Source organism: Desmodus rotundus, chromosome 3 (assembly GCF_022682495.2).
Source record: "Desmodus rotundus isolate HL8 chromosome 3, HLdesRot8A.1, whole genome shotgun sequence".
Lineage (NCBI taxonomy): Eukaryota > Metazoa > Chordata > Mammalia > Chiroptera > Phyllostomidae > Desmodus > Desmodus rotundus.
This window is the reverse complement of record NC_071389.1, coordinates 148,768,002-148,795,951: the sequence shown is the minus strand read 5'-3', so window position 1 is coordinate 148,795,951 and position 27,950 is coordinate 148,768,002. Positions and strand designations below refer to the sequence as shown.

Here is a 27,950-nt window from a genome sequence, read left to right as displayed (position 1 = left end):
TCCGACCCACTGCCCCTGGAACATTCACCCACTCTGGCCCTGGCCTGAACTGGCTCCACTGAAAGGACGTTAGAACCCAAACCCTTAAGTTCTTCAGTTCCTGACAAAGTGTGAGAGAGACCAATATCTGCTTCCCTTCTCCAATTCACAGAAAAAGGTATTACCCCACAGGACTTCCCTGGAGATTGCTGTAGGCTTCTGTTGGTGGTCCCATACCCAGCAGAGTTCCAAAGGGATGCATGAAGGGGTAAATTCTAGCCTCTGGAACATGAAGGGGAGCAAAGATATAAGGAGTTTAAGTGTTCTTTCAGCATCTGGAATGATAAGGAAATGTCAGTAACAAAGAATTTTTACTCCTTCTGGGAATGACAGCCTTTTTCTTAACAAAAACCAAACTGATCTTTATTGCTTTTCCTAAGGAAAATGGAATGTAGGGCAGCACTTTGGCTTCCTGTCCTCAGTCTGCAACCCCAGGAAAGAGATATGTCCTAATATTTGGGGACTGTCATGGGCCTGGAAAGCTCATCTATGGCTCCTTTTTTGTTAGGAAAAGGGTTTGACCGGGGATTGGCACGGGCAGTTCAGCGCTGACTTTCTCTTTTGAAGAGGGTAGTAACTGCATGGGGGAGGGAGGCCTGGAGAAGACCCAGCTCTGTTTTCTGCCAGGCCAGCAATGCAGGGAGGGCTGTTGGGGTGAGAAAGGCTGCTCTTGATGGGGGAACTATGTAGGGAAAGGTTTGCTGCTGTATCTCCTGTTTTGCCCCAAACTTACTTAAGAAGGACAGTGGGTGTTCTCTAGTGTGGTTTGTGTGTGTGTGTGTGTGTGTGTGTTTGAGTGTTTGAATTCATTAATTTGACAAGGGAGCAAGGATTGATATTGTGCGCAAGTATATCCTTACATAGCTAAGCAGAAAACTAAAGGGTTTTAGAGTGCCAGAGGGCACAATTCCAGTTTGAGATTGAGCTGCATGCAGCTTTGGCATAATGAGCACTGCCCCTCAGCTATGAAAGAAGTTTTGGAAACAGGAAATAGGAAAAGGTAGCTAAACAAGAAGACTTCTGATCCTAAGACGGTATTCTCAGGGTTTTGTTTTGTTTTTTTAATCCAGAAGCTACAATCCTAAGAATTTGTGTGCTTGCTTATTGCCCATTTTTAAAAGATTTTATTTACTTATTTTTAGAGAGAGGGGAAGAGAAGGAGAAAGAGAGGGAGAGAAACATCAGTGTGTGGTTGCCTCTCATGTGTCCCCTATGGGGGACCTGGCCTGCAACCCAGGCATGTGCCCTAACTGGGAATCAAACTGGTGACCCTTTGGTTCGCAGGCTGGCACTAAATCCACTGAATCATACCAACCAGGGCTTTTTCTGGCATTTTGATCTGTTTTTTCATTTGGGCCATGTTTCTTTGTTTCCTTGTTTTGACAGCTACTCTGTATTTGTTTCTATGTATCAGGTAGAGCTGCTTTGACTCCATGCCTTGGTAGTGTGGCCTGATGTAGTAGGTGTCCTGTAGGGTACAGTGGCACAGCCTCCCCTATCACTCAAGTTGGGTACTCAAAGTATGCGCTTCGTGTGAGCTGAGTATACCCTCCTCTTGTAGTTGAGCCTTGGTTGCTGTTGGCAGATAAATGGGAGGGATTTACCCAGGCCAGTCAGCTGGAAGGACTGGCTGTAACCATTGACCACCAACCTCTGCCCTCTGTAGAGGATTAGCTGTGCAGGGACAGGGTGGTGGTGCCCTGACATGGTCTGTAGCTGTCCACTAGGTATACTGGCCCTTGTGTTTCCCAGGTGATGCAGGCCAAAGTCAGCCCTCACCTGTATTTTGCCCTGGGCCACTCTGCCTAAGCTAGTAAGCAATCTGAGATGGCTGCTACAAGTGCTGGGCTTGGAGATTCCCAGGAGAAGCCAAGCTGTGAATCTAGGCCAGCTGCTGCTTGTTTGGGAGGATTTAGGAAGTTGTGCAGCATGAGCCAAGACCAGCTATTCATATGGAAAAGCAGCTTGGGTGGAGCCCCATCCATTTTTATAAAGCAGGCAAAATGGGTGAATTTGGAGCAAAGAGGCAATAAATCAATAACCATCGGGTCATCTTAGGGTTGATCCCTGTTGATTGTCTTTTTTTTTTTTTTTTTTGGAGAATTCGTTACATTTCCCTGTGTGTGTTTAGTGATGACTCTTGGGTTGTATCCTAGACATTATGAATGTTATTTTTATTAGTAAATAAATTGTCTGTTCACAATTAAGCTATAGACATCAACAGACCAAATTATAACAGCTAGGAAAAGCCACTAATAAAAGGAATAGAATAGCTTCCAGGCTAGAGCAGGAAAGAAAGAAACATGAAAGAAAAGAAAAGAAAAGAAAAGAGAAAAGAAAGAAAGAAAGGGGGGGGGGGGAGGGAAGAGAGAGGGAGGGAGGAAGGAAGAAAGAAAAAAGAAAGGAAGAAAAGGAAAACTAGGCCAATCAAAAGGAGTTTTGTTAGCATGGGGCATCAAAAAGTAGAGTCATAGAAGCAAACACTGGCAATGCCTATTCAAGCACTGTATTGAGAGAATGAATCTTGGCAAAGAACATGAGTATTCAGGCCATTTGACAAGGCCATTCCTACTGTGAAAGTAAATGCCTTACTAACATAGTCGTATGCCTTCAGTCTTTCTAGTCGTATAATTTACTTGCTAGTCTCAATTTCCATCCTGTGGTAAGCTGGGAAATGTACCTCCCCCAAAATATAGCTACTTTCTAACCCTTGGACCTAAAAATATTCCCTTATATGGAAAAAAGAAAAGTGTGTGGGGGGGAGTATCTTTGCAGGTGTGATTAAATTAAGGATTTTGAGATGAGAAGATTATTTTGGGTTATCTGGGTGGGCCCTCAATGCAATCATACGTATCTTTATAAAGTAGAAGGAGAGTGAGATTTCACACACACGGAGGAGACAATGTAAAGATGAAGGCAGAGTTTGGAGTGATGCTATCATAAGCCAACAGATGCTGGCAACCACCAAAAGCTGGGAAAGGCTAGGAATGGATTTTCTCCTACCTAGAGCTTCTGAGAGGAGTGCAGCTGGACTGACACCTTGATCTTGATCCCATGATACTAGTTTTGGAATTCTGACCTTCAGAACAAAGAACAAATGTCTGCTGTTGTAAGCCACCATGCTTGTGGTAATTTGTTACAGCAGTCACGGGAAATATGCACACACACCAAGCAACCTTCTGAAGATGGCTTGGTGAACCCAATTAGGAGCAATGCTTGTGGGAAGTTAGAGTACTGATTGCACTAACCCAAATATTCTGTTCCTTGTGGCAAGTAGGGGATGTGTAAATTAGTAAATTGACATTCTAGTTTATATGCTCTGGTTTATATATTGGCCTGTGAGCTTGACTAATATGAGTCTGACCCCAGGATATGTTCTCTGTACTGACAAAACCAGGTGTCTGTGTCAGTAGGGGTATTTGCTAGATCCTGGACATGGCAAACACACCAAGAAAATAAATACCACCCTGTTAAGTTCTCGTGGGAGGTATATACAAGGGGGGAGGGACCCAACGCCCCCTGGAATTTATTTATAAAAAATTGTGTATTTATTCTTACATGTTTAAACCTCAGTCACCTTCCAAGTACTCACCATTTGATGCAATGCACCTGTTTAGACTTGAGACTTTTTTTCCACTGCTCAAAAGTTTTTATTTTAAAGATTTTTATTTATTAATTTTCAGAGAGGGGAAGGGAGGGAGAAAGAGAGGGAGAGAAACATCAATGGGCCGTTGCCCCTCATGCACTCCCCATTGGGGACCTGCCTAGAACCCAGGCATGTGCCCTAGACTGGGAATCCAACCGGCAACATCTTGGTTCACAGGCTGGCGCTCAATCCACTGAGCCACACCAGCCAGGGCTCAAAACAGTTTTTGAACTCATTGATTTTGATGTCTTTTAGTGCTTTGGCTGTTTTTTGTTTCACCTCTTCAAGCAAAACATTTCCCTTTGAGGATGTTTTTTCATCCGTGAAAAAAAAAAAAAAGTTGCTTGGGGCGAGACTCGGTGAATAGGGAGGGTGGGGCATGGGGGCCATGTGGTCTTGGTCAAAAACTGCTGAACACTCAGTGCAGTGTGGGCAGGTGTGCTCCTGAATCACCCACCATGAAATGAGCAAACACATTGGAAAAGTCTTTTAAAAAATGCAAGGAAGCCAAATGTAGCCTCTCACAACAATGCCAGCTGGTATACTGTACAGATGGGTTCCTAGAACACCCACCTAGTGGAGGAAGCCTGTATTACAAGGGGCCCACCCTCCAGAAGATAATTCTGGGTTTTTTGCCGGGCGGGGTTCCACCTTGTATGTGGTCTCCACTGGTTACTTCATGAATTTACCATCAGTTCTCTATTTCAAAACTTCATTAATAATAACTTTAGCATAGGACTTAGTTTACAAAATGCCTTCATATTCATTATCTCATTTAATTCTTATAACAATGTTGCTGATTAAGTTTTATCATCATTCTTATTTTTATAATGGAGGAAAGTAACATTCAAAGAAATTAAGACTGTTGCCTACAGCAAGTTGAGCTGAAATTTGGACCCTAGGGACTAAGTTCATTCAACAAGCAAATATCTGTATTGTGTTTCATTATGTGCTAGGTACCAAGAACCAGGAATTCAGTTAGGAATAAGACTAATTTCTACTGCCACAAGGAGCTCCAAACCTAATAGGAAAAAGTAAGTACAATGTATAAAAATGTTTGAACTAAAGGCAGAAAGAAGTAGAGCAGAAAATATTGAACGAACATTGTACATTAAGAACTATAATTTACTGAATTTGTGTTTGTATTAAGGAGTGTTAGGATTGTTACAATGTGTACATTATTATCTGAGATATTATTGCTAGATAAGATATTGTGTTTTTTAAGATTTTATTTATTTTTAAAGAGAGAGGAAGAGAGGGAGAAAGAGAGGGAGAGAAACATCAATGTGTGGTTTCTTCTCGCATGACCCCCACTGGGGACCTGACCTGCAACCCAGGCATGTGCCCTGACTGGGAATCAAACCAGTGACCCTTTGGTTCACAGCCCGGGGTCAATCCACCTAGCCACACCAGCCAGGGCTAGATATTGTTTTTATAATCCAATTAAAAGCAGCTGCCACCCCAGAAGAGGAATCCAGGAGAGGGAGTTGCATTAAACAAAACCACAATTGTAATTAATGATATGTGTGTCTATGTTAATTGCTTGATGAATATATAAGTTATTTACATAGTGTTGTTCTTCTCAATAATTTCCTGTGTTTCTAAAACCCTGGGTTATATAATCCATCCATGTATCATTAACCATAGAAATACCTGCACTCAGGAGGACCCAACCCTTCCTTTTGATCAGATTTGGCACCTGGGTCAGACTAGACCTTGCCTGAGTGTGCCACCTTGAGTGATACAAATTGTTAATCAAGTGGTTCTGAAATAGGCAATGTCACCGATTTAGGCAGTGCTCTGCTCAGCAGGAGAGGTAAGCCAGGTTCATGAATAACTTTGACACACAGAGCTGTTGGGATAAGTACCATGAAAGACATATAAAGGGCTATAGAATTTGGAAAATGAAATAACTGTCTTTAGTTGGAAGATTCTGAGAACAGTTCACAGTTGAAGGAACTTTTCAGGTGAGCCCTGAAGGATGATTAAAATATGTGTTTAAAAATGTTTATTATGCTTTTCAAAAGGTCGCCAGTTCAAGTCCTGGTCAGGGCACATATCCAGGTTGTATCAGTCCCTAGTGGGGCATGTGAGAGAAGCAACTGATCAATGTTTCTCTCTCACATCAACAATAACAAAAAGGATGGGAGAAGTGAAAATGGGAGCATGTTTTTTTAAAGTTTTTACATTACAATGAAGTTATATATTACTTGAAAGTAGACTGGTAAGTTAAATGAACATTATGTATGTTCATTAGTTACATATATGTATAATGAACTTTAGAGTGACCACTGAAAATGATTAAAAAATAGAATTAATAAGAGGAGATAAAATAAAATACTAAAAAATTCAGTCTAAGCTCAATAGGAAAAGAGAACAAAAATAGACATGATAAGTAGAAACCAAATAGCATGGAGGTAGACATGTAAGCCAATCATATCAATTGGAATTGTCTATGTACTTTGACTTTTTCTATTGGAGAGGTTGTCTTTTTTCTTGTTGATTTGCAAGAGCTCTTTATATATTAAAATATAAAACATTTATCATATGTTTTTTGCCTTTAATGTTGCCATATATTCAGGAAAACATCCCCTTCCTAAAATAAATAACATTTTGACAAGGAAGATGAGAAGAACGGTAGACACTGAGGTAGAAAGGCATAATTAATATTTAGGAAATAAATATTGATTAGGTGAGTTTGGCTATAACAGGCATTTAAAGGAATAATGGAGTAAAAAAAGTAGAAAGAGTAACCTAGGAAATAAAATATTGGGTGCTGCCATAGCCCACATGGGCTACTGTAACAAAATGCCACAGACTGGCTACCTTATAAACAACAGAAATGTGTTGCTCACAGTTCTGGAGACTGGAAGTCTGAGGTTAGGGTGCCAGCATGACCGGGTGAGAGCCCTCTTCCAGGTTGCAGATGTTTTGTATCTTCACATAATGGAAGGAGCTAGGAAGCTCTGTGGGGTCTCTTTTATAAAAGCACTGAGGAGCTTGGTCTTCATTGTAGATCAAAGGGAACCACTAAATTTGTTGTTCAATGAAATGACACCATCAACATTGGGCTTAAGGGAGATAATTCTTGTTGAAGGTAGAAATGCGTAGGATAGACGGGGAAAGTAAGTGGTGGGAAGAGATTTAAGTTGGAGACCAGTTGATGTGCTTTTGCAGTAGTTCAGACAAGAAGTGACTAAGATATCCACCTGGCTAATAAATGAGGATAAAAATTATGTGACTACCATAGAAATCATTAGCCTGGCCTCTTTCAGTGTCTGGTTTTAGACTAATTGAATTTGAAGCCCTAACATCCAAACAGGAGATACTGGATGGGCAGGTTTTAGAGATGACTAGGCCAGAGGAAGATTGGAAGTTATTAGCACAGAGGTAATTATTGAAATCACAGGAGTAAGTGAAGTCACCAGGGGAGACGAGTACAGCAGAACCTTGTAGATTTCTGTGATGTTGGAGGGCTCCTATTCACTCTTCCAGGCTCAGGCTCAGGCTCAGCTCCAGCCGAGGGGTCATCTCCTCTGGAAAGCTTTCCCTGATCATCACCCCTCCCCCTCTATCCCCTCAGCTGACTTTGGGAATCCTCCTCTGCTGCTACGGCACCCTGAGTCTGCCCCTAGTAGAGTTATTTGTTATACTGTATTATTGAGTGTTTACCTCTTTATTTCTCTTGAGATTCTAGAAAGGAGGTACCAAAATGTATTCAACTTTGTATTCTTGTGTCCTACAGAAGGCTCTTGAAAAGTGTTTGCTAAATTTAATGAGATTCCATGACTTGTTGCTTTCCCAAGGAAGAGATCCTTTAACATCTCCTCTCTCCTCCTCTCAGCCAATTCTATAACCCCCACTCACTTGGTTATTCATTTTGGAGTATAACCCTCACTTCCACTGCAGTTCAACATCTCCTTTGAACTCCAAGGGAAGAACGAAAAGCACTCCTGATCTCTTCTGAGAGAAGACTTTACTGACCGAAAATTGTACTCTCTGAATCCCAGATTCTCTATGCTCCTCAATTTGTAAGACTTAGGTTATAGTCTTACAAATAACCTAGTCTTTTGTAAGGGGAGGGAAGGGGTATCTAGGTACCCTTTCCTGGAGCACCTGGGAGTCTGAAAAGATTTTCTAGCTGATAAACCTAACTGCTAATCTCAAAACAAGCTGGAGTTGAGGAACAAGAAAACTTGCAGACATTGGCCCTCACAGTACCACCTAGTGGACTAACTATAAGAAACTAACACATGGGCAATGAGCCCGTGAGAAGAAATGACCAGTCCTAATATAACTCACTTCTAGATCCCTGGAATCTTTGCCAGTTATACATTAGAAAGGAATCATCTTCAAGGAGGAAAGAAATTCCAAATAAATAGTAATAGAGCCTCAGGGGTAAAAAGAAAGCCAGAGGCTAATTTACTTTGCTATAAGTTACAAGGGTCTATTGGGGAAATAATTAAACTAATATCCTTCCGTCCCACCCATCCCAAACATAGAGATCAGAAGGAGAGTGTATGATGCTTTAGCGCCTCAGTATTGATTTTATTAGTGGTTTTCAAATTTATTTTCCTGCAAACCAAGGTAAGGAATATTTCTTACATTCTAACTATATATAATAAATATAAGATAATATGCATATAATATATACTATAATATATAATGTATATTCCCTTATTAAACATCAGTGTCTGCTATTTTCTCTACTGGTCACAACTTTTTAAGTCACTTCATTACCCATTTTTATTTTTTAAAGATTTTATTAATTTATTTTTAGAGAGAGGGGAAGGCAGGGAGAAAGATAAGGGAGAGAAATGTCAATGGGAGAGATAAACATAGATCTGTTGCTTCTCGCACATGCCCCTGATCTGGGGCCAAACCCACAACCCAGGCATGTGCCCTGACTGGGAATTGAACCTGTGACGCTTTGGTTTATGGCACTATGTTCTAACCAACTGAGCCACACCAGTCAGGGATCAAATTTTCATCCTATATCAGGTGATTAACACTGATTTTATGTAAGAAAACATGGTCTTGAAATATTGAAAGCAAATTCATGCATACCTTTCAGGATGTGAAGCTTTTATATACTTGCTCTCCCTCTCTGCCTTTCTTGAGATGCAAGTCACGGTCTTCTTCAGAATCCAACTCCACATTAAGCCTCTCCATCCCCCAAGTCAAGATAGGGTATTTCTTAGCTCTCCCTCAACACATTACTGATACCTCTACCATAGAACTTCATTAAATTTATCACCTCTTAATTTGTGATTTGCATGACTTAATAGCTTTCTTAAATGAAGGTTCTATAATGTACTTATAACTGCATCCCCCCTAACAAGCATGATGACTGACAGAGCCAAACTTTAATTAAACCACTAAATATCCAGGAAATTTAAAGGTTTACTGAAGTGAATCATTTTGTAAAGCAAATAATGTCTCTTTACTATTGGTTTTTAAAGTATACATTCCTCTAAAATGTCTAAACTTACAAGGCATCAAACACCTACATATAAGCCAATTAAATGTTATTTATAAAATCCTCATAATTGTGTAGAGTTCCTACACAAGGGAGCTCAGGCTTTCGGTCTCACACTGAGGTGTGCAGTCAAGTCCTCATTAACTGCTCACTTGTGCAAGGCACAAATTATCCTTCCTCTTCTGTTTCTTCATGTGCCTTCTGGCCTCATTCATTTAGTCAAATATTTGAGAATTTACTATGGTGGGCACTGGGATGCAATGATGACACAGTCCCAGGGCTTGAGACACACATTATTTAGTGAGGCAGAGGGCTAACAAGTAAACATGCATGATAACATAATGCAATACCCACCATTACAAAGGTAAGTGTGGACTGATAAGGAAGCAAGTTAGGAGAGGCACCCAGCCCTGGCTGGTGTGGCTCAGTGGATTGAGCACCAGCCTGAAAACCAAAAGGTTGCTCGTTCAATCCCTAATCAGGGCACATGCCTGGGTTATGGGCCAGGCCCCCAGTTGGGGGCCTAAGACAGGAAACCCATGGACTCTAACACACCAATGTTTGATGTTTCCCTCCCTCTTTCTTTCCCTCCTCCCTCTCTAAAAACAAATAAAATGTTAGAGAGAGGCACCTAAATTAGAGGGTAACATTAAAGCTGAGATCCAAAAGATAAGAAAGAGTTGACTAGCTGAGGAATGGCGAGAAATGAGGCCAGATTGTGTGGGACCATCAGGCTAAAAACTTTGAATTCCTGAAATAGGTTATTACAGCTGACTTCCCCCTCTGTTGGTTTCTGCACCAGCAGCTGACTAGAAAGAAAGATTGTGACAGGTGAGGGTCTGGAAATCAGAGGATATGCAAAAATTAAGTGACAGCTCTTATTAGCTGTAAATTCTTTTCCCTGTATCCATAGTTTGCCCCACAATGCAACTGGGTGTAACACCTGATAAGGTAAAATTTCAGATGAGTTGCCCCAGTGAAACTGTGAAGGTTGATTACCTTAAAGAGAAACAGTAGGGGCATTGCAAAGGCCCCATTGCTGTGCAACAGTGATGACACGTGCAAATTAACATGTCAAATGAAATTTGTTCTAAGTTTCATTTTATTACAACACTAACTTCTCTTCACTTAAATCTGAACAAACATACAGAAATCAGTGTTGCTAATTTGGTCATACACTCATATAACTGTTAAAAATTAAAAGGAATTATTACTTCCAAAACCTGTCTTCCTGTCCAAATTAAAGGAGACAAAACACCTGATAGAAGCTGAAAAGAAAGAGGCATAGCTCAACAATTTGTCTACTTGTTTATTCTGTTCTTTAAAAAAAAAAAAAAAAAAAAAGAGGTCAGGGATGGAGGGGGAAATAACCCATAAACACTGAAAAGGAACCAAGACTCCAAGACTTGAGTGTACTCCCCTTACCCTCGACCTCAGTTCGTCGAGATTCCCACCCACCCAATTTTCTTTTGAACAAGACACCCAAATCAGCAGCAAAGGAACACTGAGATTTTTGAACACTGGGAATGGGAGGGGGAAAAGTCCAAAAAATAGGAGTTTGGAAGAAAACGGAAGGAATGAGGGAGAGGCTAGGCTCTGGTGGACAGAAATGGGCCATGATAGATGGAGGTAAGCCAGTATGGGGAGGTACCCCTCCTGACTGCTGCCCATATTCCCCAGGACCCCAGAGAGCCCCATGGTTTGTTCTGCAGTCCATTCCCTACTCCCCAAAAGCCTCACAGGCCTAGCTCCAAGTCTTCTAGCTCCTCCTCCAACGCCCTCCTCCTTGCTAGCTTCTCCAGCTGCTCTTTGCTGGGCTGGCTGATTTCCCCAGCCTGGATCCGTTGCTGCAACTCTTCCACCTGTCGAAGCTTCTTCTTTAGGTTCTTTATCTTCTTGGCCTTCTCAGTGGTGGCAGCTGAGTCAGGCTGGTCAGAGGCAGCTGTAGGGACTGCGCGGGAGCCCTGTGAAGCGCTAGGGAGTTGAGTTGTCTCTCCCAGGGACAATTTATCCAGAGTCCTGCTCAAGGCCTCTGCCTCCCCTTTCTCTTGCTGCTGCCGCCTCTTCTCCTTCCGCTTCAGGTTGCGTTTGGCTGCCTTGGAGAGGCCTGGTTCACCACCTTCAGGCCTTGATGGGGTGATAGGAGCAGTGGCCTCCAGGCTCAACCCTGGGGGCAGTTCTGGTTTACTCTTGAAAAATTTCACATACTTGTTCTCATATCTGCAGGGAACAAGAGATGCCAACAGTTAAACAATTACTTTTGAGCCCTTTTCTTTTCCTTTTAAATTTTTTACTTATTGATTTGAGAGTGAGAGAGAGAGAAACTGATTTGTTGTTCCATTTATTGATGCATTCATTGGTTGATTCTTGTATGTGTCCTGACCAGGGATCAAACCGCACGCAACCTTTTCTATCAGTATGATGTTCTAAGTAACTGAGCTACCTGGCCAGGGCCTTGAGCCCTTTTCTCTTTTTCTAAAAAAAAAAAAATTTAATTGTTGTTCAATTATAGTTGTCCCCATTTCCCCCCATTACTCTCCCCTGCCCTGCCCATCCCCCACTTTCTTTTTTTTTTTTTAAATATTTTATTTATTTTTAGAGAGAGGGGAAGGGAGGGAGAGAAACAGCAATGTGTGAGAGAAGCATGGACTGGTTGCCTCTCGAAGGCCCCCAACCTGGAACCTGGCCCCCCAACCTGGAACCTGGCCCGCAACCCAGGCATGTGCTCTAACTAGGAATCGAACTAGGGACCCTTTGCTTTGCGGGAGGATGCCCAACCCACTGAGCCACACCAGCCAGGGAGAGCCCTTTTCTTAGCTTTCTCAATCTCTTCACCCTTTTCACCTTTCTGCTTCCTTCCTCTCCCTTAGTCCCTCCCTAACCTTCCTGTTTTGCAGGTTGTAGGAGGGTCCCTAGGTCTCAAAACTCTAAATCTCTGCAATTTGGAGATCCTGAGGAACAGAGGCTATAGGAACAGGACTACTCAACCCCTCCTCTTCTTTCCCAGACAGGTGTCCCCTCTTTCCATTCCTGGAGTTTGGGGGCATCAGGACATTCTTCCCTGAACTCATAGGCATACATGTTCTTTCTGTAAGGACCCCATTAAACACCCCTTCCTCATGCCTAACCACGCACACAGGGACCTCCTCCTGGGGCACATAGCCTTCTTTCACCCTCCGCTGCTTGCGCCAGGTCCCGTCAGGTCGCTGTGTTGAGGCGATGTACTTGCCTGAAATGAGAGAATTCAGTTGAGAATTACTCTAATTTTCAAATAGTTCCCATTGAAAGAATATATGAATGTACACAGCTTCCCTCAGCACCCACCTGGCCACTAAAAGGAAGCATTAGGATATCCTTTTCTCATAGCAACCCTCAGTCCTGCCGTGGTCATTATTATTTAGTGGGCGCCTATACACTGTATAACACACCATCCCTACCCTCAGTGAGTTTCTATTTTTATAATCTAGTTGGTAAGACAAGACAGGCACAGAGGAAGAGTTAAAAAAAAAAAAAAGACCATAGCATGGGAACATCAAAACACAGTGAATGATTAAGAGACTAAAAAGGAGCAAACCAAGGAGAAACGACCACAGAGATGTTGTAAGAAGGGAAAGTTTTATTAAGATGGATCGTGAAAAACAGGTCAACTATAGATATAAAAGCATCAGTGCACAAGGACATATGTAAAGAATGTTTGTTCCTGCATTATTTAACAAAAAGATGAAAGCAACTTGAATGGCCATCAAAATATGGATGATTGAATAGATGTGGCTCAGTGGGTTGGGGGGCATCATTCCACAAAGCGAAAGGTCACTGGTTCGATTCCTGGTCAACACATGCCTGGGTTGCAGGCCAGGTCCCTAGTTGTGGGCTTGTGAGAAGCAACTGATTGATGTTTCTCTTTCGCATCACCATTTCTCTCTCTAAAAATAAATAATAAAATTTTTTTTAAAAAAAAGGAATTTTAGTCCTGGCTGGTGTGGCTCAGTGGATTGGGTGCCAGCTTGTGAACCAAAGGGTCACTGGTTCAATTCCCAGTCAGGGCACATACCTGGGTTGTGGGCCAGATCCCCAATAGGGGACACATGAGAGGTAACCACACATTGATGTTTCTCTCTCTCTCTTCCCCACCCCCTCAAAAATAAATCAATAAAATCTTAAAAAAAAAAAAAAAGAATTTTAGATGTCAATGCACTGACCTGAATGGTGTTCATGATACACTAAGTGAAAAGTTGCAGAAAAATGGGTAATGACATTCAAATATCTTTTGATTTCAGGATTCTCCCTTACTCTCTTATACATTTAACTATGTAATATGAAGAATCATATGTGCTAATATCACAGAAAAGTCTTTATTGGGAAGCTGTCAAGCTCACAGTGGCAGATACAAGTTTTCCAAAATTCTAATGTTCACTTGAAGGCTTGAATCTTACCATTGGCAACAATACTGTCAGTTGTTTACCTTCAAATAACACAATCACCTGCTTCATTTTTAGGAAAGTGCCTATTAGATACCCAGGTCTTAATTACCAGTTTCTCAGTGGTTCTTTCAAGTAAAAAACGGTGGCCCTGACCAGTGTGGCTCCATTGGTTGGGTGTCACGCCACAAAGTGAAGGGTTGCCAGTCCGATTTCCAGTCAGAGCACACGCCTGGGTTGCAGACCTGGGCACCAGAGGTGACCCATTGTCGTTTCTCTCCCTCTCTATCCATCCACCTCTCTAAAAATAAATAAATCTTAATAAATAATAATAATAACGGTGGCCCTGGCTGGGTTGCTCAGTTGGTTGAAGCATCTTCCTGCACACCAACAGGTTGCAGGTTCAATCCCTGCTCAGAGTGGTATCGGAGACAACTGATTGATGTTTCTCTTTCTCACTCTCCCTTCCTCTCTTTCTCTCTAAAATGAATGAACATATCCTCAGGTGAGGATTTAAAAAAAAAGTTGTTCCATGAAAAGGAAGCTTATTTAACTTTTGACTGGGATAGTTGCGCCAGCGCTTTTCCTTGAGACACAGTCTTCAGTGTGCAGTGGAAAGTTTCATGTTTACTTCCCAGTCAGTCCACAAAGAACATTAAAAAGACGTGTAACTTCCAGTTATAAGATGAAAGAAATGAAAAGAAAAACAAGTAAGATGAGTAAGTTCCAGGGGTCTAAGGTACAGCACGGCGGCTATAGTTAACAGACCTGTGTCGTATACTTGAAATTTGCTGTGAGAATGCAGCTTTGATGTTCTCACTGTAACAAAGCAGTAACCCTGTGAAGGATGTTAACTAACCTTATTGTGGTGAATGTTTCACAATATATGCAAATATCAAATTATCACATTGTATACCTTAAACGTACGTGTTACATGTCAATTTATCTCAATAAAACTAGGGAAAAAATAAACAAAAACGTGTATTCAAGGGCCAGGGTTTAATCAAAATACCATTTATTGCATCAAGGGTATGAGGTGAAAAACTGACATTTACTGTGAGCATGTGGCAGTGAAGAATGCACTGATGAGTGTAGCTGGTGCCACTACCTTGATTAGTGCTGAGGGTCAACAGTTTACCCACCTCTGTTTTTGCATATCAGTGAAAATGTCAACCCAGCAAATAGGAAATAACATCTTAGTGTATTATGAAAATAGTTATGCTTGCAGACCTCCAGAAAGGGTCTTAGGAAACCCCCCAAGTGTCCTGGACATTTTGAGAACCATAGTGTAGAGTATGTTCCTTTTTTTTTTTTTTTTAATCCTTACCAGAGGACAGGTTTATTGCTTCCTGTATTACTTTTTTAAGATTCTATTTATTTTTTTAGAGAGAGGGGAGGGAGGCAAAAGGAAAGGGAAACACTGATGTGTTAGAGATACATCGATCAGTTGCACGCCCCCAACTGGGGACCTGGCCTACAACCCAGGCATGCATCCCGACCAGAACTGAACCGGCAGCCTTTCAGTATGCAGGCCAGCGTTCAATCCACTGAGCCACACCAGCCAGGGCTCTGTTTTTTAAAGTATATGGGCCTCACATATGTATTTATACAATGGTACATGATTTGGTTTTCATGTTCAAAATACAAATATCATTAAAAAATTAAAACTAAAAAAATGTGTTAAATAGGTTAAGATTTGACAGCTAGAGGGGGAGAAAGAACAACATGAGCAAAGAAAGGCATGGATGTGGGACTGGCAGGGAGTATTCACAGAACAGAAAGTAGAGGAGTCCAGGGGAATCAGACAGTTCATGTCAGGAACTAACAGGAAGACAGGTTGGAAATAAAAAGTGGGGCCAGATCTTAGAAAGCCTTAAAAACAAGGTGAAGGAATTCAGAGTCTTACCTTGTGAATGTATGAGAATGAAGATATTGTTTGCTTAGCTGTGACAGTTTAGACAAGAGTAGAAACTGAGGAATGAAAAAGACTGAGAGGCTTCAGGGAGGGAGGGCTGAGACTGGATGGGGTTTTGAAGAAAGAATCAAAAACTGAGAAAAGGGAGTGAAGATTGGATTTTAAACAGAAGCTCATTCTAAACAAAATTTCAGACACAGGAATGTAGATGAAATGTTCAGGAGTTGGCGAATAAACCAGTTTGGCTGGGTCAAAGGGCAGGTGTAGAGTAAAGGAAGGGAGAGTGTTTATTCCTAAAAGTGCCAATTAAGGGACTTAGTATCTGGCCACACAGTATGCATTCACTAAGTATCTGTCAAACAAATTAATCTTTTTTTCCAAAGCAGTGCTTTAGGACAATTAATCTGGTATGATGAGACAGTGAATTGGAAAGGGAACAAATTGGAGCCCTGGCCAAGTGACTCAGTTGGTTGGAGCATCATCTCCATCGTCTCATACACCAAAAGGTTGCGGGTTCAATTCCTGGTCAGGGCATATACCTAGGTTGCAGGTTCCACCCCCTCCCTCACATCAATGTTTCTCTCTCTCTCCTTTCCTCTCTATCTAAAAATCAATAAATATACCCTCAGGTGAAGATTTAAAAAAAAGGGAGAGAGAGAAAAAACTTTGGAGACTGGGGAAATCAGTTAGGAAAAAAAGACTGCAATAATCCTGGCATGAGGGACAGAAATGGCAGAAATAGTGAGACTGGAAGGAAGAGATTGATCCCAAGTATGTTATCAGAGAACACTTGGTGATTCAGTGATTGGGGGAAGGATAAAGGTTAGCGGGTTAAAGTCAAAGATAATGCAAAACACTTTTAGTTATCACAATCTTGAGAATTTAGCATAATGAAATAGTTCCAACAGAAAAAACAAAAAATAAGGAAGAGAATCATATAAAAATGGCATTATCTATAAATAGCTAAAAATTAAAACAAACCACATCCAATCATACAGGAATGATTTATAATATACCTATTAAAGATGATAAAAAATTTAAATGTGATATAATACAAAACATAATTATATATATACACCATGGTTTTGTCATGCATACTTATGTTTATTTATTTATTTTAGCAAGACACATATTTGTAAGTTTAGAAAAAATGCAATATGAAAATTTATATTAGGGTAATTACACTTTTTCTTTTTTTTTAAATTCCCATTATTGTTGTTATATTGTAGGTTTTCAAAATATCTTATTTCAGGTTTTAAACCTAAATGCCTTGGAGAATGGGTACGCAAGAGAGTGAAATTACTTTTGACCAGGTGAGTTATAAGGACTTTAAGGGGGGGACACAGCATCTGTGATGGTCTTTGGAAGGTGAGCAGGATTTAGGCAGGAGGCGGCTTGGGGCTTGGCTATGAGTAAAGGAGAAAGGGAAGTATTTCAGGCATTTGGGACAACATAAGCAAAAGGACAAATCAGACTAGCCACGCTCCTACTTAAAATTTTTTCTGGATTCCTGTTGTCCTCAGAATATGTCCTTGGAAAATAGAACCACACAAAAGGACTCCTGACCCAGTCTCTAACCTCGTAGCGCCCACTTACTCACACTTTTGCTTCAGCCACTGAAATATTCACAAATCCCACCTGGAGGTGTCTCTATTCCTTATGCCTTTCTGCTTTTGCTTTGGCCTGGAACAGACTTTCCTTGAGTCATAAGTTAGTTCATTCCTGTTGGTCTTTAAAGGTCAAGTTCCAGTATAAACTACTCAGTGAAGTCTTTCCTGAGGTACCCACCCCAGGACAGGTTAAAAGCTGCCCTTTGTGCACCAGAGCCTCTGTTTTGGCCTTTATCATTCTCTAGTGTTTGTTTAACATAATTGTTTGTTTGCTTGAGAGCAGAAACTTTGTCTTTGATCTTTGAAGCAAAGGGTTTGGCCCACAAAAGACTAATCAATTCAAATTAATGAATAAATAAATTTATGTATTATTTTAGGGAACAGCAAGAATCCAGTATATTTTGGGCAAAAAAGCATATGTAATGGGAAAATAGACTAGAGGTAAATTAGAAGATGAAAGGTATCCAGTCTCCTCTTGACTTTGGACTCGAGCTTCCAATTGCGGGAGAACGCTGCAGACCAACAGGGAGTACACATCACCTCAAAGCAATGCTTTAAGATTAACCTGAAAATACGTAACATAAACTAAAGGTAGAAAAAAAGTAGAAGCAATAGCCACCAGGCAAGAAGACTTGATTTAGATGTTCTGTATGGGTGCTGAGAGGAAAATGAAAGAAAAGTTCATCATGAGGAACAAGTCAACAAGACCTGAAGGCGGCCAAGATTTGAATGAGAGAGGAAATAATTGAGACAGTGCCATTGTGGATTTAATTTGGTGATTTTCACATGTATTCTTATTTTTTTCACAACGCACCTGTGGGAGGTGGGGCATGTGGTAATAACATTTATTCACGCATGGATTTTAAATGTTTATTGAGCACTTACACTGTGACAGGACCTAGGGATACAACAATGAATAAAGCGGGCAAGGGTCTAGCTTCCTAGCAGCATACATTCTAGTGAGAAAGAAAGGTAGTAAGAACACAAATAGACTAATTACAATATCACTTTTGAATGTGGAAAACTTGGAGAATAAAAACTACTTACACAAAAAAAGTCCTGAGAAGAAAATTTTGTGAAAATAACTGATTCTATGCTAGACAGACAGTGTATACATGGAGTTAAGGAGAAAAGGACACTGATAAGAAACATATATTTAAGTAAATTGCCCGGAGATTACAGTTGAAGCCTTAAGGCTAGTAAAGACGGAATGTGAGGAAAGAAAGGGTAGCTCTGGCTGGTGTGGCTCAGTGGATTGAGTGCCAACCTGCAAATCAAAACATCACAGGTTCGATTCCTGGTCAGGGCACATACCTGGGTTGCAGGCAAGGTCCCCAGTTGGGGCCAAACAAGAGGCAAAACCAATACATATATTTCTCACACATTGATGTTTCTCTCCCTTTTTCTCCCTCCCTTCTCACCTCTCTAGAATAAATAAAATCTTTTTTCAAAAAGGCAGAAGCTTTTTGAACAATCACCCTAACTGTAAGCCCTCAGAGATATAAATAACCTATTGTTACAAAATAACACTTATATTATCCGGATTCCATTCTCTGGCCTTGATGGTATCCAAAGGTAAAGTCAAAGAAAAGAAAGAGGTTTGGCGATTCTTACCCCTAAAAATAAAATCCAAGGGCAGATTATCAGGATTTTCCAGAAACTACAGATTAGAGACTGTTTGTATAACAATTTTGCAAGCTTTGTTATTTCCCCGTATCTGCTGTTTTTAATCCTCAACCTGCTCCCTTAAACTAAAAGGGCTCTGTGTTCAGGGACGGCAGGAAGTGGGTGAAGAGACAACACAACAAGGCTTGGGAACACCACAGGGTTAGGGGGAAGGGACTGCTAAAGGTTTGCTGAATCCCTGGGGCCTGCTTCAAGTAAGAAAGGAGATCTGGGTCGCAGATTTGAGCTTGAGGATCATTGCAGGGCCCACAACTGTGGGACCCAGATGCAATTTCTAACACAGAGAAAACATAAAAAGATCCAGTTTGGAGGAATGACCAGGGAAAATGGTCACCATCATTTTCCTCAAGGAAGAAATGGTGTCAGCAACAACAGAAAATGACTCTTAGGAGACAAGTACCATGCTCTGCCTTGGAGACCAAGAGTTTTAAGTAAGGGCAGGTGATTAAGGAAAAGATTTTGTCCATTTGTAAATCTCTAGATACTTCCAAGAATATTGCCTCAGAAAAGTAGAGAAGCCGGACTACAAACTAATTAAACACAACAAATTGCTGTAAGCCCCTGAAGAAAAGCACTACACAAAGTGCTACAAGGAGCAAGTAAAATGGTCCCACTTTCAAGAAATTTACAGTTTAAGTCAGGGGGGTAGACAAGTTAGGCAAACAAGTAAGACAAAAATATAAATATGTTAAGTATCCTAAGAGACAATGATACATACTGATCAGAGATTTCAAGAGAATAAATGATCATACCCTGTTTAATGGGGGAAACTGACATAAAATCATAAAAATCTGTCTTGGCTGGCAGTTGGGGATGTGCGAGAGGCAACCAATCAATGTTTCTCTCCCTCTCTTGCTCCCACCCTCCCTTCTCTTTAAAAAAAAGTAAACAAAATCCAAAAAAATTGAATTAAAATTTAAAAAATTATACATATTTAAGATTTTATTTATTTTACTTTTAGAGAGGGGAAGGGAGGGAGAGAAAGAGGGAGAGAAACATCAATGTGTGGTTGCTTCTCACACGCCCCTCTCTACTGGGGACTTGGCCCGCAACCCAGGCATGTTCCCCGACTGGGAATCCAACCTGTGACCTTTCGGTTTTCAGGCTGGCACTCAATCCACTGAGCCACACCAGCCAGGGCTATGAAAGAATTTTTAAAGATGAGAATAAATACCAATGCAGTCAAAGAAGTGATGAAGCCTGTATATTCATATACTGTCAGTGATTTAAAAAAAAACAAACCTTCAGAAAGCAATTTGGCTAACATGGCAAGAGAATATAAGATAGTCCTATCATTTTTCAGCATTTCCCAAAGCTTTTGTTAAGTAGTAAACACCACTTCCATTAAGACAGTAACAAGGGCTACCAAAAAGGAAAGTTAAATAAGTTTGGGAGATTCTGGGTTAAACACACAAAAAACGACTTTGTTTTTATCAGCAAGACTTAAGTGAGTTAATATGTTCTTATTCATGTGAACATCCAAGACCAAATATGGTTTACAGTGTTTCCCAAATGCATTTGACCCCAGAACCTTATTTTCATTTTACTTATTTACTTTGTGGCACATTTCACAAGACTAGTAAGTGTTCTGAGAGTTCTTTTTTGGGAAATACAGTCATTTGCTATGATCCCAATGATGCTAAGTATAGATAAGCTTTATGTGTACATAGAAAGAAAAACTAAAAGGAAATGTAACTGTAGTCATCTTTGGGTTCTGGAATTACCAAACATGTGAGTGACTTATATTTTAGACTACTTTTGAAAATATTTTCCAAGTTTTCCACAATCAATGAGATTTAATTTTATAATTAATAAAAAAAGAAATGTTTGGCCCTGGCTGGTGTGGCTCAGTGGGTTGAGCACCGGCCTGTGAACCAAAGGGTCACCGGTTCAATTCCCAGTCAGGGCACATGCCTGGGTTGTGGGCCAGATCCCCAGTTGGGAGTGCGTGAAAGGCAACCACACATTGATGTTTCTTTCCCTCTCTTTCTCCGTCCCTTCCCTTCTCTCTAAAAATAAATAAATAAAATCTTTAAAAAAATAAAATAAATAAATGTTTGTACCCCCCAACCCAGTAATTCTACTTCTGGGATATCTATCTTAAGAAAATAACCCTAAATGCAGGCAAAAATTTATACACAAAAATATTCATAGAGTTCTTATAATAAAAATTCTGGAAACAATCTAAAGGTCTAATGACAAAAGAAAAGTAAGAAAGGGTATGTGTCTAAACAATAAAACATTCTGCCAGTATTATAAAAGATGTTTACAAAGAGTTTCTAATAGCAAGAAAAATATTAGTCATACGGTTAAATAAAAAGGCAAGATATAAAAATGTGTTTACCATCTGATTCAAAAGTGTTCTTAAAATGCACAGGAAAAAAAAGATCAGAAGGATACATGACAAATTTAACAGTAGACTCTGGGTCCACTGATGAATTTAGGTGGTCACAGCAGTATTTTCAGGATAAAGGAAACTAGAATTTTATCCAGTACTTAGAATGACCCAAGTTACTATGTCTGACACTTCCCATACATAATCTCTTCTAACCCATATAATAATCCTTAGATAACAGTAATAATTACAGAACCATTTGCTGGGCACTTTCTGTGTGCCAGGCATGTACATTATTTCATTTATTTTAATTCTCACAATAATCCTATGTGTAGGCTGGGTGGAGATGGGAAAGGGAGAAAAATCGGGAACTGCAATTGCGTAAACAATAACAAAAATAATCTTATAACGTAATGGAAAAAATACAATAAAATAATTTTTTTAAAAAATCCTACCTTTAGGAGTTATTCCTATTTCACTGTTAAGAAACCTAAGGCTTAAGATTCCCAAGGCTTAAAATTCCCAAGGCCATATAGCTAACAAATATTGAAGATGGGAAGGGTAATGGCAGTGAGACTAGAATATTATGACAACTGGTATGTGTGTGGGACAAGGAGCAAGAGAGGAGTAAATGACTCAAAACAATATCCCAATAGCAGTAAACGCTAATTTTGGTTTCCTATATCATCCCCCAATGAAGGAACAAGGTTTCCTTGGAGAAGTGTATGACTCTACTACTGGAGTAGAAATTAAAAAGATAACACTGGAGTATATTCTAGCGCCAAAAAGTAAGGAAGAGCTAAAACGACAAAAACACGCACACTGACGGAGTATGCCAAAGGGACACAGGGCCAACTAAAAGAGCTCCCAATGTCCAAAGAGGGAACTTCTGAGCAATACAATAAATAAAACATTATTGTATTATAACCTGAGGTCCATACTGATAATAAATATTAAATGACTGAATAAATACATGGGAGAGAAGAGACAAATCTCATGGGCAGAAGAATTCTAAATAATGCACATAAATTATCCATACTTAAGGAAGGGAGCAAAACTCTCCACTCTTCAAGTGTGGGCATTGATCTCAGACAAAAAAAAGTTGAAGGAGTTCATCATCACCAAACCAGTATTACATGAAATGTTAAAGGGACAAAAAGAAGAAAGGAGAAGGAGGAGGGGGGAGAAAGGAGGTGGTACAAGGAAGGAGGAAAAGAAAAAACATGAATAAGAAAATATAAGAAAAAATTCTCACTGACAAAGGCAAACACAGTAAAAGCAGTGGATCAACCAACACTAAACCTAGTACAAAGGTTAAAAGGTGTAAGTAGGAAGATCATGTGTAATTACAGCAATAAATTAAAGGATATATACAAACACACATTCACACAAAAGAAGTAAAAAATAACAAAAAAATATAAACATGGAGGGGGTGAGTAAAAACAGTAGTGATTTCAGTATCTTTTAAACTTAAGCAACCAACTTAAAACAGAGTGCTATAAACATAGCTTAGTACATATGAAGCATATCATAACCACAAACCAAAAATCTAAGAGATATACAAGAAACAAAGAGAAAGGAATCCAAACACAATACTACAGAAAGTCATCAACATACAAGAGAGCTAGAAAACTACAAAAACAATCAGAAAACAATCAATATAATGGCAATAACTACATACTTACCAATAATTACTTTAGCCCTGGCTGGTGTGGCTCAGTGCACTGAGTGCCGGCCCATGAACCAAAAGATCACTGGTTCGATTCCCAGTTGAGGCACATGACTGGATTGTGGGCCAGGTCCACAGTTGGGGGTGTGCAAGAGACAACTGATCAATGTATTTCTCAGACATCAATGTTTCTTTCCCTCTCTCCCTCCCTTACCCTCTCTCTAAAAATAAATAAATAAAATCTAAAAAATATGTATTACTTTTAAGGTTTTATTTATTTATTTTTAGAGAGAGGGTAAGGGAGGGAGAAAGAGAGGAAAAGAAACATCAATGTACAATCTGTTGCCTCTCACACGCCCCCAACTGGGGAACCTGGCCCACAACCCAGGCTTGTACCCTGACTGGGAATCGAACTGGGGACCTTTGGGTTTTCAAGCTGGTGCTCAAACCACTCAGCCACACCAGCCAGGGCTCAATAATTAATTTTAAATGGATTAAATGCTCCAATCAAAAGAGGAATGGATAAAGAAGGTATGGTACACATACACAATGGAATACTACTCAGCCATAAAAAAATGAAATCTTACCATTTGTGACAACATGGATGGATCTAGAGGGTATTATGCTAAGTGAAATAAGCCAGACAAAGACAAAGACAAATACCATATGAATTCACTTATATGTAGAATAAAAAAAAAACAAAATAAATAAACAAAACAGAAACAAACTCATAGATGTGGAGAAAAAACATAGTTTCCACATGGGAAGGTTTGTGGGCTGGGTGAAAAAGGTGAAGTGATTAAGAAGTACAAATTGACAGTTTCACAATAGTCACATGATTAAAAGTACAGTTTAGGGAATACAGTCAATATTATAAAAACTATATAGGGTGTCAGACGGGTACAAGAATTATTGGGGGGTCACTTTGCAAGTTATATAAATGTCTAACCACTATACTCTACACCTGAAACTAATATAATGTTGAATGTTTACTATAATTGAAAATTTTTCTTACAAAGGGAAAAAAAATAGGTCCTGACCAGGTAGCTCAGTTGGTTATAGCATCGCCCTACACGCCAAGGTTGCAGCTCGATCCCCAGTCAGGGCACACACAAGAAGCAACCAATGAAGCCCTGGCCGGTGTGGCACATTTGGTTGGAGTGTCACCCCGTAAACCAACAGGTTACAGGTTTGATCCGCAGTTAGGGCGTGTATAGGAGGCAATCCTTCCTCTCTCTCTAAAAGCAATGAAAAAAAATGTCCTCAGGTGAAGATTAAAAAAAAAAATCAATCAATCAATGCATAAATAAGTGGAACAACAAATCCGTGTTTCTCTCTCCCCAATTCCTCTATCTCCAATCAATAAATTTAAAAAAAATTTTAAAGTATGGGCTATGAACAGTGACTTTCTTCTAATGAATACAGTATGGAAAGAAGAGGGAAAAAGAGTACCTTTAACAGTGGAGAAACCTTACCAAACAGTACCTTAACCAGGTGACCACAGTCAATATCAACAAGAAAAAATCATTATAAAACTATTTACCCTTGACATGATGAAAATGTCACTTTACCTCAATGGATGACCCCCCTAAAAAACACATAACCCCAGTCTAATCATGAGAAAAACATCAGACAAATTCCAATAGAGGGCAGCCTACAAAATACCTGACCAGCACTCCTCAAAACTCTCAAGGTCATCAAAAACAAGGAAAGCGTGAGAAACTGTCACAGCCAATATAGGAGCTTAAGGAGACATGAAAACTAATGTAATGTGGTGTCCTGGATGGGATCCTGGAACAGAAAAAAGATTAGGTAAAAAGTACAGAAATCTGAATAATGTATGGACTTTAATCAATACTAATGTATCAATATTGGCTCATTAACTGCAATAACAATACCATACTAATGTAAGATGTTAATAACGGGAGAGTGTAAGGTATATGGGAGTTGTCATCTTCTAAATTTTTCTTTAAATCTGAAAATGTTCAAAAAAATAAAATTTATTTAAAATTTTAAGGAGAGAGAGAAAGGCAGGCGAGAAATAATGCAAAAAAAAAAAAAAAAAAAAGCTGATCTTGGGTTGGCTAGAATAATGGTGCCTTTAAAAGAAGTAAGAAACAAAAACTGATACTGATTTTGGTCAGGTTATACTTGAGGTGTTGTGACAGTATATCCATCAATGACAGCTATTTACCAAACAATTAGAAAAGGGAATTGGCAACTCAGGAGAAGCCAGTGCTAGAAATAAAAATTGTAAAGAGTTAAGGATCAAATAAGCAGAAAAGAAGTGGAAATAGTATGTATAGTCCTGATAGTCAAGAAATCAAGCTGTGGAAAGAAACAGAAATGATGAGCATTGGTTTTTCAATGAAATGGAAAATTAGGTCATCTGTCACAAGAGGGATAATTAAAAGGGAGCTACAGAGAGGTAGAAAAGGTGGGGGAAATAGCCATGATAGTATGTAAGCAAACCAAGAAAAAAGAACTGGAGCCCTGACCGCTGTGGTGGCTTAGTGGGTTGGGTGTCATTCTACAAACTGAAATGTTGCCAAGTGGATTCCTGGTCAGGGCACTTGCCTGGGTTGTGGGGTTTGGTCCTCGGCCGGGGTGTGTAGGAGAGGCAACCAATCAATGTTTCTCTTCCTCTCTTTCTCCCTCCCTCCCCCTCTCTCTAAAAATAAATAAATAAAACCTTTTTTAAAAAAAAAGAATTGGAGAGAAGCTGTGATCTTGGCAGAAGTTAACATTAAGTCACATTATACTGCATCTGCTAGCTTCTGTGCTTTTTCTCTAGCCATATGTTGTGGCCTAGAAGCAGAAGCCAAGAAAACAGTTGATGGTATTGACTCAAGATAATATAAGTGCCTGCTTAGTATAGAAGATCAAAACAATGAAGAAAGCACTGATGACAGCAGCTGGTCACAGAGGTCTAGCAAGGACAGCATAAAAACAGTCATGAAGGTAACGACAAATTCAATGAAATGGGAAAGGTCAAGAAGCAGCGAACCTAAGGAGGGCAAAATGCTGATTCCATGGATGTGAGGTAGTGAAAAACTGACTGGGAAGGAGGCTAGAGTAAGTGAGGGGAGCACCTGAAGGGGAAGCTGTATCATAGGTGAGATCCAAGTTGTAGTGACTCTGATGTGTAGCTAGTTTGAAAATACAAAGGAGAGTTAATGGTCTCATGCTGAGTAACTAACATCAGAGTATCCCAAAGGCACTGGAGATACTGAGAAACAGAGTGGAGAAAAAAGTGATGATGGCCCTGAAGATTTAGAGAAAATGCTATAATTGTATGGCAATACCTTCCATGAGGTTTAGTGTGATAGTGGTAAATCAATGATCTGGAAGTAGGGAGAGAAAGCAAAAATGCAATGTGATTTCTTCCTCTCCTCCACGTGGTCATAGAGAAGATAAGATACTCCTTAATGGGAGGGGAGGGTGAGATGTGATATCTGGATTTTCATTAAATCAGTTTAAGAAAACAGTTAAGAATAAAGAGAAGTGTAGTGGAAATCAAGTAATATTCTCAAAACATGCATTAAAAGAAGCTAGCTGAGCCCTGGCTGGTATAGCTCAGTGGACTGAGCGCAGGCTGCGAACCAAAGGATTGTTGGTTCAATTCCCAGTCGGGGCATATACCTGGGTTGTGGGCCAGGTCCCCCAAGTTGGGGCACATGAGAGGCAACCACACACTGATATTTCTCTCCCTCTCTTTCTCCTTCCCTTCCCGTCTCTAAAAATAAATAAACTCTTTAAACTCTAAAAATAAATACGTAAAATATTTTTAAAAAGCTAGTTGAAGAAGGACCTACTGAGTGGAGAGCAGATGTTGGACCACTTTGAAACGTGAGGTTGGGGAGAGGTAGCAGATACTTAGGTTGTCATTAGATACCACAGGAGTAGTGGTTGGGATGTAAAGAACATGAAAAGCAGCAAAACAAGAAGCATAAGTGACACATTTTAGAACAGACCATAAGTACCAAAGCACGGGCACAATACTTCTACAGAAGACTACACATACACAATAAGGGCCAAAGAAAAAGCCCAAACAGTAACATCTTGCCTTGCACATCATTTCATAAACTGCTTTTACATATACTACCTTATTCGAGTGTCAATGACTAGATATCACTATGCTGATATTTTTTTCTAAAGATGAGGAAATTAGGAGGGGACAAAACCACAATGAAAATCTCGATTTTCAGTTTTCAACACATAAAGCTCACATACACTGCAGACACTTCCGCACCTCAATCAGCAAGACTGGAAATTCGTCTCTAGCCAGAAGGAATAGTAGGTTCTATCAACTTCTCAGAGGGCTTGAGAAGGCACTAGACACATTCTTGGTTTGCCTTCTTCCACATTAGATCTCTCAACTCCTATCACTATCAACAGAAGAGTAGAGAAGGGTTGGGCCATCAAGAAAACTCAGGTTGAAAGTTATATTAAGATCCTCGTCCCTTTACATCTGTGGACCTGTGACCTGACAGTGAAGATGAGGGAGAGTAGAAAAAGCACTATGGAGCAATGAAGAGATCTTCTACAGATACAGCTTCGAGAAAAAGATTTAAAACGTGGCTGGGGTAGGGCAGAAAGTAGGTATAGGTAAAAGTGGGGGAGGGGAGAAAGGGGAGGGCAGGAATTGGAGGGAACTAAGAGTGTAGGAACCCCCAAGGCTGGAGAACCCAAAGGAGATACTGGAGCTTCAACTGTTAGAGAAAACATAAAAGGCCCGTGAGGGTCCTGGAGTAGGGACCAGCCAGCATTAAGGACCCCAGGGTTTGGGTGACCGGAAGCAGAGACCCCTAAACTCGAGACCAGAAGGGGGCGCAAGTGACACCCCGAAGGAGAGAATGAATGGGGAAGGCGGTCCGGAGGGCGGGGCAAAGGAGGGGCCCCGGGATGGGCGGGGCACAAACCCCTTTCCAAGTCCGAACCCCTGCCCCGAGAGCCCGGGGAAAAGCGGCTCTGCGCCTCCCGCACTCACCGCCGGTCTCGTCAGTTACATAGGGAGTCGCCATCTTGAAAACGCAAACCACTTCCGGCGTGAGCGGGCTGGGGTCCCGCCCCCCTCCCCACCGGAAGTGGAGTCCAGATCGTAGCAAGCCACCATTTTCGTCTTAAAGGGAAAGCAGACAATTTCATGGACG

At 40.4% G+C, this 27,950-nt stretch overlaps 1 protein-coding gene and 1 long non-coding RNA gene across 2 annotated transcripts; one reads left to right on the top strand and one right to left on the bottom strand.

The window, feature by feature from the left end:
- On the top strand, positions 1-17,632 carry LOC123478276 (uncharacterized). The gene is made up of 4 exons (XR_006653441.3): positions 1-157; positions 4,642-4,719; positions 16,750-16,810; positions 17,485-17,632. It is a non-coding gene; the product is annotated as an uncharacterized lncRNA (long non-coding RNA).
- PYM1 (PYM homolog 1, exon junction complex associated factor) lies at positions 10,463-27,950 on the bottom strand. Its single transcript, XM_024576402.3, has 3 exons — positions 27,788-27,950; positions 12,300-12,393; positions 10,463-11,384 (listed from the first exon to the last, which is right to left on the bottom strand). The coding sequence occupies exons 1-3, from the start codon at positions 27,819-27,821 to the stop codon at positions 10,901-10,903; spliced, it is 612 nt and encodes a 203-aa protein (XP_024432170.2). The 5' UTR covers positions 27,822-27,950; the 3' UTR covers positions 10,463-10,900.